Genomic DNA, 20,738 nt, shown 5'->3' on the forward strand with positions numbered 1-20,738 from the left:
TGCATTGTAACTGTTTTGCTTCACACAGGTAAATAGAGCTCATTGGGGATTGTTCCTCATTCAGTCACCACAAGATGGTGCTAGCTACATCCCATATTTTTTACTCACGTGGCAGTGTGTGTGTGTGTGTGTGTGTGTGTGTGTGTGTGTGTGTGTGTGTGTGTGTGTGTGTGTGTGTGTGTGTGTGTGTGTGTGTGTGTGCGTGTGTGTGGATCTATGGAACGTTTGGTTCCTCTTTTGCTATTATCAAACCCATCCAAGGTGAAACGCACTGGAGACTAACTGGGAGATTCTCATGAAACACGTTTTAAACATGTCTGTAGCAAATTGAGTTTCAAAACCATGATCCATCTGCAAAAATGAACTACCATTCTGAGGACTAAGATGTCTAGTTCTAAGTGTGTTATTTTAAATACATTTTACACTTTTGTCTGAATTTTGTACATTTTCACCCCAAATTCTCATTACTGAAATGCGTCCAGATTATGTTCTCGGGTCATGTCATACAATTTTACTTATTTTAATAAAACACAAAATATGTTGTTGTAGTTTGTCCATAAACCATAAAAAAATTGTATACTAGTTAATAATATTTACAGTGCCTTGCGAAAGTATTCGGCCCCCTTGAACTTTGTGACCTTTTGCCACATTTCAGGCTTCAAACATAAAGATATAAAATTGTATTTTTTTGTGAAGAATCAACAACAAGTGGGACACAATCATGAAGTGGAACGACATTTATTGGATATTTCAAACTTTTTTAACAAATCAAAAACTGAAAAATTGGGCGTGCAAAATTATTCAGCCCCTTTACTTTCAGTGCAGCAAACTCTCTCCAGAAGTTCAGTGAGGATCTCTGAATGATCCAATGTTGACCTAAATGACTAATGATGATAAATACAATCCACCTGTGTGTAATCAAGTCTCCGTATAAATGCACCTGCACTGTGATAGTCTCAGAGTTCCGTTAAAAGCGCAGAGAGCGGCCTCTCGGGTGGCGCAGTGGTTAAGGGCGCTGTACTGCAGCGCCAGCTGTGCCATCAGAGTCCCTGGGTTCGCGCCCAGGCTCTGTAGTAACCGGCCGCGACCGGGAGGTCCGTGGGGCGATGCACAATTGGCCTAGCGTCGTCCGGGTTAGGGAGGGATTGGTCGGTAGGGATCTCCTTGTCTCATTGCGCACCAGCGACTCCTGTGGCGGGCCGGGCGCAGTGCCCGCTAGCCAAGGTTGCCAGGTGCACGGTGTAGCCTCCGACACATTGGTGCAGCTGGCTTCCGGGTTGGATGTGCGCTGTGTTAAGAAGCAGTACGGCTGGTTGGGTTGTGTATCGGAGGACGCATGACATTCAATCTTCGTCTCTCCTGAGCCCGTACGGGAGTTGTAGCAATGAGACAAGAAAGTAGCTACTACAACAATTGGATACCACGAAATTGGGGAGAAAAAGGGGTAAAAAAAAATAAAAATTTAAAAGCGCAGAGAGCATCATGAAGAACACACCAGGCAGGTCCGAGATACTGTTGTGAAGAAGTTTAAAGCCGGATTTGGATACAAAAAGATTTCCCAAGCTTTAACATCCCAAGGAGCACTGTGCAAGCGATAATATTGAAATGGAAGGAGTATCAGACCACTGCAAATCTACCAAGACCTGGCCGTCCCTCTAAACTTTCAGCTCATACAAGGAGAAGACTGATCAGAGATGCAGCCAAGAGGCCCATGATCACTCTGGATGAACTGCAGAGATCTACAGCTGAGGTGGGAGACTCTGTCTATAGGACAACAATCAGTCGTATATTGCACAAATCTGGCCTTTATGGAAGAGTGGCAAGAAGAAAGCCATTTCTTAAAGATATCCATAAAAAGTGTTGTTTAAAGTTTGCCACAAGCCACCTGGGAGACACACCAAACATGTGGAAGAAGGTGCTCTGGTCAGATGAAACCAAAATTGAACTTTTTGGCAACAATGCAAAACGTTATGTTTGGCGTAAAAGCAACACAGCTGAACACACCATCCCCACTGTCAAACATGGTGGTGGCAGCATCATGATTTGGGCCTGCTTTTCTTCAGCAGGGACAGGGAAGATGGTTAAAATTGATGGGAAGATGGATGGAGCCAAATACAGGACCATTCTGGAAGAATCTGATGAACCTGATGGAGTCTGCAAAAGACCTGAGACTGGGATGGAGATTTGTCTTCCAACAAGACAATGATCCAAAACATAAAGCAAAATCTACAATGGAATGGTTCAAAAATAAACATATCCAGGTGTTAGAATGGCCAAGTCAAAGTCCAGACCTGAATCCAATCGAGAATATGTGGAAAGAACTGAAAACTGCTGTTCACAAATGCTCTCCATCCAACCTCACTGAGCTCGAGCTGTTTTGCAAGGAGGAATGGGAAAAAATGTCAGTCTCTCGATGTGCAAAACTGATAGAGACATACCCCAAGCGACTTACAGCTGTAATCGCAGCAAAAGGTGGCGCTACAAAGTATTAACTTAAGGGGACTGAATATTTTTGCACGCCCAATTTTTCCGTTTTTGATTTGTTAAAAAAGTTTTAAATATCCAATAAATGTCGTTCCACTTCATGATTGTGTCCCACTTGTTGTTGATTCTTCACAAAAAAGTACAGTTTTATATCTTTATGTTTGAAGCCTGAAATGTGGCAAAAGTTCGCAAAGTTCAAGGGGGGCGAATACTTTCGCAAGGCACTGTATGTACTCACAGTGTCTGTGGACATCTCATTACGTAACCCATTTTCAAGTTCCTGTAAAAATTCCAATCAGTTTTTTTTACAAAGTTTTATTCATCCATGATGCATCATCTAGAGGAGTAGTAGAGGTTAAGTTAAGGAAACTAGGCGTATGTCGCGTGTCACTACTTCACAGGAGAGCTGTTTGAACATAAACGTTTTTAAATGCGTTTTTTGTCAGAAATGCCTTCTCGAACATATGAACTTTCATTTGCCTTTATAACAAACTGGTATGCCATCTGCAAATACGAATACAATTGTTAAATTATGAGCCTAGTTGGTTTAGCGACAGAAAAAGTTAGCAACCTTCCCGCTAGCCATGATTGGCTGAGATAATAAGTGGGCTGGACATGCCTGAGAGATGAGTTTGGATTGGTCTGTCATATAGCATGCTTCTGTCTATTTGAGCTGGTCAGTATGTCTAGGTAATCCTCTCTAATGCAGGCTTTAAAAAAAGGTATTGCGTAGTAAAACTGCATACGCCTAATGTCAAGGTAAAATGTATTGTTAGCTAGCTAACGTTAGCTGACTGGCTCACTAGCTAACGTTACGTGTATGCTCTCCACTTCGTGGGGACCAAGTTTTTAAATCAGTGGAATTCGAGGATGTTAGCTAAGGAGAAGGAGAAAACACCTCTCTCCAAATTAAATCTTCAAACTAAGGGCAACCATGGCATCCGACAGGAGACGCGTCCATCCATGATATATATGGGTAAGATAGCCTAGCTTGTTACATATTCCCACGTTACACATTTCTAATTTTGACAGAAAGTGGTTTAATTTCAAGTTAAAGTGTACTGTTAGCTAGCTAACGTTATGTGTATGATCTTATTATTCATATCTCAGAGCCATTTGCTTGACTAGTTATAGCCTAATGTTAGTTAACTAACATTGAACCTGGTTGGTTAGCTACCTGCAGATTCATTCAGGATAGTAAAGTCATGAGTTGGCATTATGATTCATTGTTTACCTAGCTAGCTACATGTCTAAACAAAAGACTCTCGTCTGAGTGTGCCAGAGCACAGAATAACTGATGAATTTACGAACGCTGAACACCCGTTGAATATGGCCGGTGTCAGTAAACGTCAGCAAAAAAACAGAATTAAATTGTTGCCACAAGCACAGTAACAGTCACCAACGATCTGGATAACATGAAAACAGCCTAACCAGCCAATGTTACCCAGTTAGCGTGGGTGCTTGACTGCCGTTGTGAGGTTAAAATGTTCGGATCAACCTTACTCATCGGCCAGAGCGTCCAGTGTGTGCTCTGAACGCTCCGCGAGTGAAACGCTCTGAATATACAAGCGGTCAATCTGACAGCACTCTGACCAACGCTCTGCATAACATAACAGCCTAACCAGCTCTGCTAGGGCAAGTGATGTTCAGTGAGCTGTTCTCTCGTTTCTCATGTCTGGAAGTAGCTAGCAAGTTAGCTTGGGTGCTTGACTGCTGTTGTTTGTACAGAATGCTCGGATCAACCCTTAAAGAGACGGGTAGGGCTAAAGCTTAAGGGGGTGTGAACGATGCTGAATGGGTGTAGACAAAGAAGAGCTCTCCAGTACCAGTACCAAAACATTAAAAGTACATTTTATAAAAAGTGAGTTTACAAGTTTATCAACTTTCAAAGCAAAATTAATATCCCATTATTCCTGTAGCGTATGATATACAATTTTGAGTCTCTACTTTTATCCAATATAAAAAACACAATTTCAAATAAGACCGACTTGAGCCGGTCGGTCACATATGCCTTCAGAATGAGGTTCTTATTCTCAAACACCCCTTTTACCCCACTTGGCCTTCTCATTACTGAAACAGCCAAAAAGTTCAAATTATGGAAAAAGTCTGGTTTAATTTGATATGTTTTATAATTTCATTTTACATATTTGTCTTTTCAGTGTACGTTTAACTCAGGCCTTTCATTAGAGGAGCAATGTTAAAAAATATATTAGAAATTGATTTGTGTATTCCTTTTTTGTACTGTTGCGGTAATGAGAATTTTGTGGAAATTGTGGTAAAATGCATAATGTGATCAAAAAAACATAATAATCATTATGAAATACAAGGTAATAAGGAATGAAAAGAAGGCTACGTCCGACATTGGAGTCCTTTGTACAGGTGAAGTTCATGAGTACATAACTACACATAAATACAATGAAGTATATACTGTAAGTACGGTCTTACCCAATACATTTGCGGACAATGATAATGATGCATTGGATTTATACAAGCACTTGCCAGGTTCTCAAGGTAATTCACAATGTGTCAGGGGGGAGATCACTCAGGCAATGTGATGCATGTGGTTTATTGGGGGTATGCACATAACAGATATTCTGGTCACAATTCTGATTGATCCATTGCCACAGAGCACCTGCCTAGAAAGACGAAGAGGAAAAGAGAATGAAAGGGAGAGAGAGGGAGAGCGAGATGGGCAGGTAGAGAGAAAAAGAAAGAGAAATGGAGGAAAGACAAGGAGGGAAAGAGATATAGAAAGAGTGGGGGCAGGGCAAAGAGTGGGAGACAGAAGTGTGAGTAGAGGGCTTATCAGTCTTACCCATGCAGGGCCTTCTCTCCGAACCAGTCTCCTTTCCCCATGCTGCGGAGGTAGACAGGATCCCCGCTGGGCTTGTCTTCCCTGGTCACATTCACCTGGACAAAGGGGTGGGGTGCCACTTTAAATCCATAAGGGGGGAGTGAGCAGTTATACATTCTGAGAGAAGGGACCTATGGGACCATGAGCTGCACTGTAAGTACCTAAAACCCTTCTGTAATGGACATTTCTGTAACTGTATGGTTGACTAATCACTACATTATTCAACATCAAAGTGAGGTTAATGCAGAGCAGGGGTGATGGACATATCTGTGCATGCTAAATCTTTGTACATCTTTGATGGACATCTTGGTGCTATGGTCTGTGAGGAACCACTAACCAGGTCATTAGCTAGCTGACAACTGAGCGATGGAGGTCCAGCAGAAATGGCCAAAGTGAAGATATAGAAGGTCGTTTGACTTAATTAAGGCTTCTATCTTCATTCATTAGAAGGTTCTATTGCAGTATGACATCACATCCACCAGAAATGCATAGCTAAATCTGAGGGAAATAGTGATAATTCAACTTTTAATATGATCTGGGAAGACAAAAAGGGAAAGAAAGACCCAGGATAAGACACACAAAGAGAGAGCGAGAGAAAGTGAGAGTGTGAGAGAGAGAGAGAGAGAAGTTTGTTCCACTAGTTGAGACAGATGGATACTGTACATCTTGATAATTTGAATGGGGTAAATCGTTGACCTTATTTGGCTCCCTGGCTGGGACAGAAGGTAACATGTCTGGCTGAGAGCCCTATATCAATAATGTTGATGATGATGAGGGTCTCACCATTCCCTTGCTGACAATGAAGAAGGTGTCTCCTGTGGCTCCCTGTCTGACGATGTACTCTCCATCCTCATAGTGTGTCTGGAACCAAAGAGGAGAAGATAAGTGAGAAGGATGAGTCACCCAGGCACCTCTGTCTAATACCCACTTCACCCCAGGGTGAGACACCTTGAACACGTTGCATTGGTGAAAAGGTTTTCCCTCAGTATTGTATCTTAGTTGGGGTGCAGAGTGCCCTGAAGCAACAATACTTTGAAAGCACAAACATATTTACACACATATGAGCACATAGGCACAGCCGCACGTGTATGTGCATGCACGCACACGCACGCTCCATATTCTTCACACTCTCATTTCCTGTGTTTTCTCTTGATTTGAAAGCCTCTCCTTGAATCTCATACACAGAGTTAGGTGTGTTAACCTGTAAAGACAGGATTATGTGTAACACACTGCCATTTATCCAGGCAAAGATGGTTGAATGTGGTATGTGAGAGTGAGTATCTGGCCTTTGTAAGACAAAGCTGTGACATTTAACCTGTAGAGGGCTCAGCCAATCAATACACTGTGACCAATGTGCCACACCAGACCAACTAAACACACTGCCCATGGAAACAGATGCTGACCTTTGTATATTATGGTCATCCAATCTCAAAACATAGAGGTTACATTGTCTTCTTGTTTTTCAGTATAGCAGTCAAATCCTGGGTGGTGTTCTAGCGATCTGCCCCAATATACACGTACCTGTTAGCAACAGGGTTTAGATGTGTGCGTTTTTTTCCTCATTCATCTAGACACACTATCCCATAATGAAAAGCCAAAACAGGTTTTTAGAAATGTTAGCAAATGTATAAATAAATCCCAAACTGAAATATCACATTTATATACAGGGCAGGTAATCAAGGAAGTGATGGAGTCCTGATGAGTCTGACAATGCACAAGTGTGCGTAACGATGGAGACAGGTGTGCGCCATAACGAGCAGCCTAGTGAAATAGAAGCCGGAGAAGGAGCACACGTGACATCTTGTTTATGACACTACAAGCTTGGCATACCCTGTATTTGTTGAGTTTCTCCCATTCTTCTCCACAGATCCTCTCAAGCTCTTTCAGGTTGGATGGGGAGCGTCACTGCACAGCTATTTTCAGCTCTCTCCAGAGATGTTTGATCGGATTCAAGTCCCGGGCTCTTGCTGGGCAATTCAAGGATATTCAGAGACTTGTCCCAAACCCACTCCTGCATTGTCTTGGCTGTTTGCTTAGGGTTGTTGTCCTGTTGGAAGGTGAACCTTCGGCCCAGTCTGAGGTCCTGAGCACTCTGGAGCAGGTTTTCATCAAGGATCTCTCAGTGCTTTGCTCCATTCATCTTTCCCTCGATCCTGACTAGTCTACCAGTCCCTGCCGCTGAAAAACATCCCCACAGCATGATGCTGCCACCACCATGCTTCACCGTAGGGATGGTGCCAGGTTTTCTCCGGGACGCTTGGCATTCAGGCCAAAGAGTTCAATCTTGGTTTCATCAGACAAGAGAATCTTGTTTCTCAAGGTCAGTCTTTAGTTGCATTTTGGCCAACACCAAGTGGGCTATCATGTGCCTTTTAATGAGGAGTGTCTGGCCACTCTACCATAAAGACCTGATTTGTGGAGTGCTGCAGAGATGATTGTCCTTCTGGAAGGTTCTCCCATCTCCACAGAGGAACTGGAACTCTGTCAGAGTGACCATCACCTCCCTGACCAAGGCCCTTCTCCCTTGATTGCTCAGTTTGTCCGGGCGGCCAGCCCTAGGAATACTTTTGGTGGTGCCAAACTTCTTCCATACAAGAATGATGGAGGTCACAGTGTTCTTGGGGACCTTCAATGCTGCAGACATTTTTTAGTACCCTTCCCCAGATCTGTGCATTGACAAAATCCTGTCTCGGAGCTCTACGGACAATTCCTTTGACCTCATGGCTAGATTCTTGCTCTAACATGCCCTGTCTACTGTGAGACCTGATATAGACAGGTGTATGCCTTTACAAATCATGTCCAATCAAGTTGTAAAAACATCTCAAGGATGCACCTGAGCTCAATTTCAAGTTTCATAGCAAAGGGTCTGAATACTTAAGTAAATAAGGTATTTCTCTTTTTTTATTTTATACATTTGCAAACATCTATAAAAACCTGTTTTCACTTTGTCATTATGGGGTATTTCCACAAGATGTGGAAAAAGGGAAGAGGTCTGAATACTTTCCGTATGCACTGTATGTCTCAGTCTATCTCAGACAAATCAATAAGACAGCACCTGATTGACATTAGAATAAACAGTACTTTGGTGAATACAACATAGTATTGAATGACACAGAGGGGCTCTCAGAAACAAAATGTTAACATGTTATTTTGGTTTGTGTTTGGCAGTCAGTGTATGTCCCAAGCATTAGTCAGATGGTCTGTTCTTTTTTAAATGCATTGCTTCATTTTACCACTGCAGTCACAAAGGTTCTCATTTTCTACGAAATGGCAAGCGTTATACACACATTGAATAACATGCTAAAACAATATTATAGCTTTAAAATGAACTTTAATGATTGTGTGTCATGTATACATTCTCTTGAAAGAGAGGTAAATATTTATGTTGAAAGAAACTAAAACGGAATAGGAAAAACCTTAAGTTGTAGAGAGTGCATAGATTTTTCATAGCTTAGCATAATTGATAGATTTTTCTGTCCTTGTGAAGTGAACACTTTATGGCCAAAATTGGGACCACTTCCTGGCCATTATCTGAACACACACACACACACACACACACACACACACACACACACACACACACACACACACACAGAAATGCAAATGCTACAGGCTTCTAAAAGCCTGCAGGACAAACTAAATGTAAAAAGCAGTTTGCAGCCAAAGTGAAACTGGAGAACTTATCAAAGGAAAAAGGATAACAAATAGTTTAAATGGAGCTCAGAAGTGTGGTGCTAAAAAAATCATTGCTATTGCAATGTCCAAAGAAAACATATAACCTTTTACAAAACCACCAGAAGTCTGAAATAATTCAGAGAGGAAACCGAAACAAAAAAGGTAAACCAGAGAACAGGTACAATATATACATTCCTCTGGGCAAAAGTGGTGATCTGACCATCTTTGACTGGTGAGATTCCTCCAAGAATTTAAATTAGTCCTTCAAGAATTTAAATTATATTTCAATTGTATGTGTTGTCACATCACATACAAGTTCATCAACACCATACCCAGTTGCTCAGAACTCTCAAACCTTCTCTGCCTTCAGCATAGCAAGAACATCCTCAACCCGTAGGCCTCCATTATCCATTCACGCCATTCATCCAACAAACTCTTTTGTTTCCATAGAAATGTGTATCCTTGGCGAACACATTTGTGTACATAAATGGCTTTCAAAGGAGGACCTACCTCCTCAAGGACATCAGCCAGCTTGCTTAGTATCTCCTCCGGAAGTTCATGGAACGTTGGAACACTGCAGGAAGAAAAGAGTCAGGAAGTCAAGGAAGAATAGGGATCCACAATGCTACAGGGCATTGATGCTAATAGACATATACACTGAGTATACAAAACATGACATAGACTGACCAGGTTCATCCAGGTGAAAGCTATGATCCCATACTGATGTCACCAGTTAAACCCATTCAATCAGTGTAGATGAATGGTAGGAGACAGATTAAATAAGGATTTTTAAGCCTTGAGACACAGAATGTGTACAGTATGTGTGCCATTCAGAGGGTGAATGGGCAAGACAAAATATGTAAATGCCTTTGAATGGGCTATGGTAGTAGGTGCTAGGCGCACCGGCTCATGAATTGCAACAGTGCTGGGTTTTTCACGCTCAACAGTTTCCAGTGTGTATCTAGAATGGTCTACCACCCAAAGGATATCCAGCCAACTTGATAAAACTGTGGGAAGAATTGGAGTCAACAAGGGCCAGCATCCCTGTGGAACACTTTCGACACCTTGTAGAATCCATGCCCTGATGATATGAGGCTGTTCTGAGGGCAAAAGTGGGTGCAACTCAATATTAGGAAGGTGTTGCTAATGTTTTGTACACTCAGTATAAGGTCATGTAATATCGGCAGCTACACAGTCAATAGGTTAGCCTGAATAGAGTTTCTGTTATTATGCTCGCTCAGTTTTCTTAACGTTGGTGAAAGTATAATCCAGAAATGAACCTATAAAAATACACTACACATTTACTATGTGTGGTATTCTGTATGCGTAGACACACACACACACACACACACACACACACACACACACACACACTCTGAGGTTGAAGAGGCTTGATGTTTGTTCTGCGCATTTCCTTGCAGTCCTCTGAATCCTAAATCCCATCTGCTCGTTATCGACATGGACTAAAGAAAACTGGCCAATGTTTATCAGAGGGGAGAGAAAAATAGCACCCAGGCATTGGAACAAAGGCTTTTATCTCTCTATATCATCTCTCTGTTTCTCCATCTCCAAGTCCCTCTCGTTTTCCATGCTTTATTAAAGTAATCTGAACCATCTCGCCCCAGCACTGACTCCTCGTGCTGACTTTCCTCCATGGACCCTGGCCAGAAAATGGCTTGTCAGATAGTTCCTTACAATGGGAAACATATGTGACTTTAGGCCCCGAGCCATGAAACAATTCCGGCAAACAAAAAGCCTCTGTTATGGAAAGTTATGCATCTAACGACTTAATTGGGTTGTAATAAAATGGTAAATTTGATCATCATGTTGTTAGGTTCAAAACTGTTAAAGTGGAATAGGATGGTGTTTACAAGTGTATTTGTGTGTGTGTGAGGGTTTGCATGCACGTGGCTTAGACCCCAGTCTTCTAAAATGAGACTGTGAACCATCTGAACTCGAGTGCCACAGTCCCGCTGATTTTCATTCCCCTTGGCCCTTAATTGATCAATTCAGGTAATTGATTTGCTGGAAAATGGGTTAGCCAGGTGTTAGCAATCTCTAATTGAATGGCTACGATAAATAGGGGTTGGGGTCAATTCAGGAAGCACACTGAAATACCGCCTATTTTCAACAATTTCTCCATAAACTGAAAAGGAGAAGCTAATTATTTAAAAAATATATATATTTTTGAATTTAAAATTCAAATCACTTCCTGAATTGACTGACTACAATTCTAATTGGCAAAAACCGTGGATGAAAAGCAGCCGTCACTCCAGGACCAGAATTACACCCCCTTGCTAACAAACTAGAACATCTTGGCTCCTGGACCCTGTCCGTGCATTTCAAGGCTGCGTTGAGACAATGACTTATCAGTGACCTAAGCCTTGCTCAGATAATCCCTACCATTGTGTAGCTGAGTTGCTGCTACAAATGTACATTGTCCCAGGGGCATTGGCAGTCATAATTTAAGTAACCTAATTTAACTCCGCTGAATGCCTCTGTCAATCCTACGCTGTAATCATGTGCCTAAGAACCTATACTGTTAGCACTGAGGCGGTATGCCCTAGTAGGAAGTCAGTTTGGGGCCAACTCACCCTGCACTGCATCAGCTCAAACATAAATATCACGGTCACGTCTACCTCTGATAAGCCTCCCAGTAAATTCTAATCAAATCAAACTTTATTTGTCACATGAGCTGAATACAACAAGTGCACACCTTACAGTGAAATGCTTACTTACAAGCCCTTAACCAACAGTGCAGTTCAAAATATTTACCCAAACTATAAACTAAAGTAAAAAATAATAAAAAGAAACACAATAACACAACAATAACAAGGCTATATACACGGGGTACCGGTACAGAGTCAGTGTGCAGAGGCACAGGTTAGAGGTCATTTGTACATGTAGGTAGGGGTGAAGTGACTATGCATAGATAATAAACAGTGAGTAGCAGCATTGTACAAAATAAATGGGGGGGGGGGGGGTCAATATAATAGTCAGGTTGCCATTTGATCAATTTGTCAGCAGTCTTATGCACCCCTGTACCGCTTGCCGTGCAGTAGCAGAGAAAACAGTCTATGACTTGGGTGACTGGAGACTCTTAATTTGACGGGCTTTCCTCTGACACCGCCTATTATATAGGTCCTGGATGGCAGGAAGCTTGGCCCCAGTGATGTACTGGGCCGTACACACTACAAAGCAATACAAACTATCAAAAATTCCAGGAAAGTGCTAAAAAAATAGCCCAGATTAACATACTATGTAGCCTAAGAAACAAGGTTCATGAAATCGAGAACTTGCTAGGAACAGATAATATTCATATACTGACATATATCTCTGAAACTCACTAAGATAATACCTTTGATGATACAGTGGTAGCAATACATGGTTTGAACATCTTCAGAAGAGACAGGAATGCCAATGGTGGAGTTGTTGCCGTTTATGTTCAGAGTCATATTCCTGTAAAGCTTAGAGAGGACCTCATGTTGAATGCTGTTGAAGTAATATGGCTACAAGTTCACCTGTCTCACCTAAAGCCCATTCTTGAGGGAAGCTGCTATAGACCACCAAGTGCTAACAGTCAGTATCTGGATATTATGAGTGAAATGCTTGATAATGTATGTGATATCAACAGAGAGGTATACTGTATTTTCTGGGTGACCTTAATATTGATTTAGTTTCATCAAGCTGCCCACTCAAGAAAAATCTTCAAAATCTAACCAGTGCCTGCAACCTGGTTCAGGTTATCAGTCAACCTAACAGGGTATTTACAATGAAACAATCCATGTATTGATCACATCTTTACTTGCCAATGCTGCAGAAATCTACTCTAAAGTAGTATCCAAATCCATTGGATGTAGTGATCATAATATAGTAGCCATATCTAGGAAAACCAAAGTTCCAACAGCTGGCCGTAATATAGTGTATAAGAGGTCATATGAGTAATTTTGTAGTGATTCCTATTTTGAAGATGTAAAGAATATTTGCTGGTCTGTGGTATGTAATGAGGAGAAACCAGTCACTGCACTTGACACATTTATGAAAGTCTTTATTCCAGTTACTAATATACATGCACCCATTAAGAAAATGACTGTAAAAACTGTTCAATCCCAGTGGATTGATAAGGAATTTTGACATTTTATGGGCGACAGGGATGGGACAAAAGGAATGGAAAATAAGTCTGGCTGCACAGCCTATTGGCAAATGTACTGTAAATTGAGAAATCATGTGACTAAACTGATCAAGAAGAAGAAACTATACTATGAAACAAAGATAAATCATATATAGAATGATAGTAAAGCTTTGGAGCACCTTAAATGACATTGTGGCAAAAATGGTCAACTTGGCTCCATCATTCATCACAAAACCCACTGATATTGGCAACCACTTTAATATTTTTTTCATTGGCAAAATTAGAAAATTTAGGCATGACATGCCAACAACAAATTCTGAACCTACACACCCATGCATAACTGACCAAATTCTGAAAGACAATAATTGTAATTTTGAATTCTGTAAAGTAAGTGTGGAAGAGGGAAATTAAAAGCATTTTCTCATTCAAACAGCCAACCAAATCAGCCTGTTACCAGCCCATAGTAAACTTGTTTGAAAATAATTGTTTGACCAGACACAATGCTATTTAAACAAATTATCAACAGATTTTCAGCACAATTAAAGGGAAGGGCATTCAACATGTACGCACTTACACAAATTACTGATGATTGGCTGAGAGAAATTGATAATGAAAATATTATGGGAGCTGTTTTGCTTGATTTCAGTGCAACTTTTGAGATTATCAATCATAATCTGCTGCTGGAAAAAGGTATGTGTTTTGGCTTTACATCCCCTGCTATGTTGTGGATCGGGAGTTACCTGTCTAACAGAACACAGAGGGTGTTCTTTAATTGAAGCCACTCCAACATAATCCAGGTAGAGTCAGGCATTCCCCAGGGCGGCTTTCTAGGCCCCTTACTTTTTTCAAACTTTACTAATGACCTACCACCGGCTCTGAGTAAAGCCTGTGCGTCTATGTCTGCTGATGTCTCAACTCTATACACGTCATCTACCACAGCAAGTGAAATCACTGCAACACCTAACAAAGAGCTGCAGTCAATTTCATAATTGGTGGCAAGAAATAAGTTAGATCAAAATATTTCAAAAACTAAAAGCATTGTATATGGGACAAATCATTGACCAAACCCTAAATCTCAATCTTGTAATGAAAAATTTGGAAAATGAGCAGGTTGAGGAGACTAAACTGTTGGAGTAATTCTGGATTGTAAACTAATGGGGAGAGGCCTGTCCATAATAAAGCGCTGTTCTTCCTTCTTAACAATGCTATCAACAAGGCAGGTCCTACAGGCCCTAGTTTTGTCGTACCTGGACTACGGTCCAGTCATGTGGTCAGGTGCCACAAACAGGGACTTAGGAAAATTGTCCCAGAACCGGGCAGCACGGCTGACCCTTAAATGTACACAGAGAGCTAACATTAATAATATGCATGTCAATCTCTCCAGGCTCAAAGTATAGGAGAGAAGGACTTATATTTGTAAGAAGTATTGACATGTTGAATGCACCGAGCTGTCTGTTTAAACTACTAGCACACAGCTCAGACACCCATGCATACCCCACAAGACATGCTACCAGAAATTTCTTAAAGGTCCCCAAGTCCAGAAAAGACTATGAGCGCACAGTACAACATAGAGCCATGACTACATGGAACAATATTCCACATCAACTAACTCAAGCAAGCAGTAAAATCAGATAAAAAACGGATAAAAATAGATCTTATGGAATAGTAGGGACTATGAAGAGGTACACACACAGACACACGCCTACACACGCCTACACACACATGATAATATACACACATACACAATATACACACACGTACACATCAATTTTTTTGTTGTAGATAAGTGGTGGTAGAGGAATGGCCTGAGTGCACACACTTATTGTGAAATCTGTTGTGAAATGTAATGTAATGTTTTTAATTGTATATAACTGCTTTCTGGACCCCAGGAAGAGTAGCTGCTGCTTGGAAAAAAGAGGGAAAGATTGTGAAAGACAGAACAGGGGGACAATCAGAGGGACAGACAGCAGAACAGACAGAGAAAGCAGTACATTTCCAATGCACCTCATATATCCTGCTTGATGCATATGACACGCTCCTCTCCCTCCATCTTTTGATGAGGACATATTTTATCCCACGCTGTATGTCCGTGCAACAAAATTCTGCCTTTAATATGATAATAGGCTTCCCTGTCTTCAGCCCGTCTCCTCTGCCAAACCCTATGCTAATGCCAAAGTCAGATAGAGAGAAGAAAGAGAGCAGGAAGAAGGGATAATAATTGTTCCGGTAGAGTGGGTACTTCCAGATGCGTAACAAAGTTGAAGGAGACATTGGGCTCTATTTTAACAAACCAAACGCAATGGAAAATCTTAACACTGGTGGTCGGGCTATGGGTCCTGGGCTGTGTCGGACATATTGTTACTTTTTTTTTTATTGTGTGAATTAAGGCTTAGTTTTGATTCATTTACATTCTTTGGGTTTTTGATTAATCAAGAGGTCTCATGAGTCAAACCCTTTATGAAAGGTTTGACTAACTGTCGAATGCATTGGTCATGACCAAAAAACAGCCTTCATTGAGAGGAGGGGAAGCTATGCTTGGTTTTTAATCAATTTAAACGAAATGTGAACAAATATTTGTTTTCATGTTTCTAAATACAAGGTTTACGGGAACAAAAAAGAAAATTAATCTTGTTCCATTTTGTTACGTTCCCCAGTTTCTGTGTTGTAGTTGGTGTATTTGCATGTGTGTTTTTCAGTAAATGGCTTCCTGAAATCCCTCAAGCAGCTGATTGGTCGACTCCATGGCTAATTGGAGAGCTGACCCCGCCCCCTCGTCAAGATGCAGCTGTCTCCAATTACCCATTCCTTCTGAAGCTATATAAAAGCCAGTGTTCTGTTCAGATGAGAGATCATTGCTGGAAGATCATTGCTGGAGAGATTGATTGAGATATAGAGAATTCAATTGCTGAGAGTGGTGTTGGTCATTTTTCAGGGAGCTGAGGGTTATATAGTGTTGGTTGTTTCTCAGAAAGCCTAGGGAGTGCTTAGGCAAGAGTAGTATATTCACTGTCTAGGCACACTAGGTAAGACCTGGGCGGACCACCCCCTGTATTTTGGTTAGCGCACCAGGTGGTGCTAAGTTAGATAAGTAGTGGTTAGGCTGGTTAGATAGGAGAGGGGGCTTTGACATTTACTTTCTTTGCTTTGGTTCTGTCCAGCCCCTTTTCCCCATATTAACGTGTGAAGGAATACATTCCTAGTAAGGGGTAAATTCTGCCTTTTGTCATCCTTACACGCACCTACAGTCCACACCTCTTTCGCTTCACAGAGTTGAGTTGTAGCAGGGTGTTGCGTTCCCACTTCACAGAGGCGTGCGTAACACGTGGTTGTCATGGCTGGACAGGTTGCACTTCCACTGTCAGAATCCATACCATAACCAACCAAGTTACTGCTAACACCAGCTTTTGGTTGGTCTTAAATATCCCCACCAGTGCTGCCTGAAATTGTCACTTTGGTATATGTTTTTTATAAAGACACACCTCAGATACTGCCACCCCTCCTACCTCAGCGCAAGAGACTCATATAAGACAGACAGGTCAATTAACAAACCTGGCGCTAGGGTTTAAAAACAGAAGGGCACCGGCTCTAACAGGTCGAAATTGCAAACAAGCGTGCGTTTGACAATTGCACTGGTTAACTATCATTATGTAACTGGATACGAATGGGGAAATGTGACTTCAATGTTAAATCACTTCAATATCGCCAACCCTAGGTCGTATGAGTCTGGTATATTGATAAATAATTAAATGTTATAATGTAATCAAATCCAATGTTATTCATCACATGCACTGAATACAACTGGTGTAGACTTTACATTGAAATGCTTGCTTACAAACCTTTCCCAATGATGCAGAGTTTAAAAATAATATAAAATAGTAACTAACAAAACAGGAATGAAATAAAATACATAAGAATGTAGCAATATACAGGGAATATATAGTATTTCTGTTCCTCACCTTTTTAAAAACTCCATGTATTCGGTGTGTTTGATCAGGCCCGTCCTCATCATAATAGTTTGAAAGCATTGTCGGTCGATGGCCCATAACTTCACATTGGTGAGAGCTGGAGAGGGGAAAAATGGAGAAGAAAGGAGTGATCAGAATAGTCAGGGAGAAACATGGATACCAGGGCATTTTCACAATATAATGAGTCATCATTAACCAGGTGTCTACTTGGACAACATGAGTGCACTTTTGAGAGAGATGAGGAGAGAAAGAATTTAAACCGGCCCAGGCTATCCCATAAGAACCCACAGCAGAAAGGCTATTAGAATGACTTCCATCACTGATGAATGGATTCATTTGGCTGACCATGTCTGTGCATTCTGTGCATGTTCATCTGTTTGTTGCTTTGCCTGTTTGTTCTGTCCTGACCTGTCTACTTTGATGTCTGTGTCACTGTAACACTGACTCCTCCTCTTCTAATCAGAACACACACAAACACCAATTAATTGACAAACAGACACTTAAGGGTAGGCAAGATAACACACACACACCCACCCACATACTTCCAAGGAGCAACAGTTAAGCCCACTGTCTGCCAGACCACAGGAGAGATTCTCTCATTAGATGGTCAGGCTCTTTTTAGTCCCAGTTAGATCAGTTTTCTTCACAGGCTGAAACTGTCTGCAGACCTTGTACCAACTAATGAGGAAGGAGACTGTGCATCCTTCTTTTTTATTTTTTGAATTTTACCCCCTTTTCTCATCCAATTTCGTGGTATCCAATTGTTAGTAGTTACTATCTTGTCTCATCGCTACAACTCCCGTACAGGCTTGGGAGAGACGAAGGTTGAAAGACCTGCGTCCTCCGATACACAACCCAACCAAGCCGCACTGCTTCTTAACACAGCGCGCATCCAACCCGGAAGCCAGCCGCACCAATGTGTCGGAGGAAACACCGTGCACCTGGCGACCTGGTTAGCATGCACTGCGCCCGGCCCGCCACAGGAGTCGCTAGTGCGCGATGAGACAAGGATATCCCTGCCGGCCAAACCCTCCCTAACCTGGACGACGCTAGGCCAATTGTGCGTCGCCCCACGGACTGCGATGCAGTGCCCTAGATCACTGCGCCACCCTGGAGGCCCACAATGCATCCTTCTTTAAGCACTAAATAACTAAAACACATTCCAGAAACCTATTTCTCTTGGGCCTAGATAACTCACAAACACGGAGCTGAAACACTGGTTAAATGGACGCAATATGGCAGATGGAAATTTCACAGCCTAGCAGAAGTCTTAGTGAAGCCACAGTATCACCCTTTTGTTGTCAGCTTTCCAGTACTATCAGGCTGCATGAAATCAAGGGATCCAACCTATGATTACTAGGGAACAGACCGCCATTCCAGACCTCTAAAACCCAAGCCTCAGAGAAGAGGGCTAGAAAATATTTTGGAGTAACATTCCTGTTAGGCGCTAAAGCAACAGCTGTTAAGAGGAGTGACGTAGTTGTGTAAACACAGAGCCAACAGAGTGCTACGGCAGTGAGTGGGCAATTCACAGGGCATGGAGAAATCAGATATTGAGAGGCCAGGAGCGCATTGCAGTGAGGGTAAGTGGGTTATTTGGAGACTTGACTAAATTGCAGTGAGACTTAGGGAGCTAGTTAGCCTGCAATGTGTGTAGATGAATGTCTTAATGCTTGTGGGCCGTTCAGCCATTAGCTCGACAGCGTACTAAAGCCACTCCAGGCCCTGGGTTGACAACAGGCAGGGATGGAGGTGGAATGTGAAGGTTCTTGAGAAGTGTGGGAGTCTGGTAGTGAGGGAATTATGTTGAAGCAGACTGAGAATACATGCATGATGCATACTGCATATAACGTACTAGCAAAAATGTGTGTTGATCTCTAAGCACACGCACCAACGCACACACAGACACGCACCCTTGGGAGCTCATCCCTTAAAGAGATTGGAACAACACTATTGCAACCACAAAAAAGGTGTGTGATCAAGTCTGCTATGAAGGCCCATCAGGATTTATGTTCCCCACAGCATACAAAGTGTGATCTTTCAGCCACAGTTTCCTCTTCCTCTACCTTGTCAGGCCCATACATATTTCATTTGTTTTACTTTCACCCCTTTTTCGTGGTTCAATTGGTAGTTAAAGTCTTGTCTCATCGCTGCAACTCCCCTACGGACTCGGGAGAGGTGAAGGTCGAGAGCCATGCGCCCTCCGAAACACGACCCTGCCAAGCTGCACTGCTTCTTGACACACTGCTTGCTTAACCCGGAAGCCAGCCACACGAATGTGTCAGAGGAAACACCGTCCAACTGACGATCAAAGTCAGCTTGCAGGCGCCTGGCACAACCACAAGGAGTCGCTAGAGCACGTCGAGACAAGGAAATCCCAGCCGGCCAAACCCTCCCATAACCCAAACAACACTGGGCCATTATGTGCCGCCTCATGGGTCTCTGTGGCCCATACACCACCCCCCCCCCCCCCCCCCCCCCCCCCCACTTTCCCTATCTTAAAAAGGCAGTAGCTTTGCCCTGATAGTTTGTAGTTGTTTCCCCTCCCCCTTCTTAATCTGTCCCACTTGCTCTTGGGAAGTTTCCTGTTATCATGCTAGCAAGTAAAAGTGCAGTGATGCCACCATCCCTCAGAAGCACCTGTTCATAGAACATCTGTTCTGATTCATATAAGGCATCATCCAAATTAAAGAGTATTGTAAGGTCAATGTTTCCCTTAACATTATCTGGCTCTTTCCCTCTTTTAGTTTCACTTGAACTGTTTCCCATACAAATGTGATCGATTGAGCTGTTGATTGGGATTATCACAAAGCCTGTGTGTAATCAAGGATGTGTGTAATCAAGGATCAGTTGATTTGCCTTGTGTCACCCTCAGGGAGAGAACAGCTTTGTTTAAGCCCTTATACAGCAACTGAGGTCAGAGCTCTGTTTGTCAGTGGCTGGAGAGAAAACATCACAGAGCAAAGGAGAAAGGATTGAACAGAATTACTTTGTCCAAAGTCACCAGAATAAAAAAGTATTTGAATATCTTTACTTCTGAATGTAAGTCACACCATTTATATACAAGTGGGGTGACTGCCAAAATTATTTGTAATGTAATTCAATACAATAGAATAATGTCAGTGTAACTTTGTTTTTTAATAGAAGGCAGCAAATAATTATATGTTTTAATTTGTGTACTGGTATTGTTCAAAGTTTAAAAAAAGAAGCACCCAAATGTTAAATCATCACACCATTGTACTCTCATGGTGAATGTTCTCTATGAAGTTGAAAACTACTCCAGTATCTTTGAAACAGTCTCTCTCTGGTCCCGGATGGCTGTGATACACAGCACTGCTGCAGTTGCTTTGTAAAGCTGTATGGCACCAGGATTATAATGAGTTGTGACACCCCCTCATATCAGTTTCAGAAGAACAAAGACAACCATGATAAAATACACATAAATAAGCAACTTTGTGAATGTTCTTACACAGTTCAAGTCACATAATCCTGACTGTCCAATGGAGGGAGAACAATACAATAGCAGGGAGAAGAGACACACAGCATACATACAACTGCATATCCTGGGGAACACAGCAGAAAAAAGCATACCAACAAAGGGTGGAGGACAATTGTTCATATCCGACTC

The 20,738-nt window shown here is 42.0% G+C and overlaps 1 protein-coding gene across 3 annotated transcripts in view; it reads right to left on the reverse strand.

Moving 5' to 3' along the window:
- LOC110528926 (cGMP-dependent protein kinase 1) overlaps window positions 1–20,738 on the reverse strand; it is a 149,647-nt gene that overhangs the window by 31,647 nt on the left and 97,262 nt on the right. For all 3 annotated transcript variants that reach the window (XM_036984929.1, XM_021611105.2, XM_036984926.1), the window contains exons 4-7: window positions 17,102–17,207; window positions 9,524–9,587; window positions 6,122–6,199; window positions 5,300–5,394 (exon numbers count right to left, since the gene is read on the reverse strand). In XM_036984929.1, the coding sequence (XP_036840824.1) occupies window positions 5,300–5,394; window positions 6,122–6,199; window positions 9,524–9,587; window positions 17,102–17,207 (343 nt within the window). The remainder of the gene's footprint in view (window positions 1–5,299; window positions 5,395–6,121; window positions 6,200–9,523; window positions 9,588–17,101; window positions 17,208–20,738) is intronic.

Source organism: Oncorhynchus mykiss, chromosome 1, assembly GCF_013265735.2.
Source record: "Oncorhynchus mykiss isolate Arlee chromosome 1, USDA_OmykA_1.1, whole genome shotgun sequence".
Taxonomy (NCBI): Eukaryota; Metazoa; Chordata; class Actinopteri; order Salmoniformes; family Salmonidae; genus Oncorhynchus; species Oncorhynchus mykiss.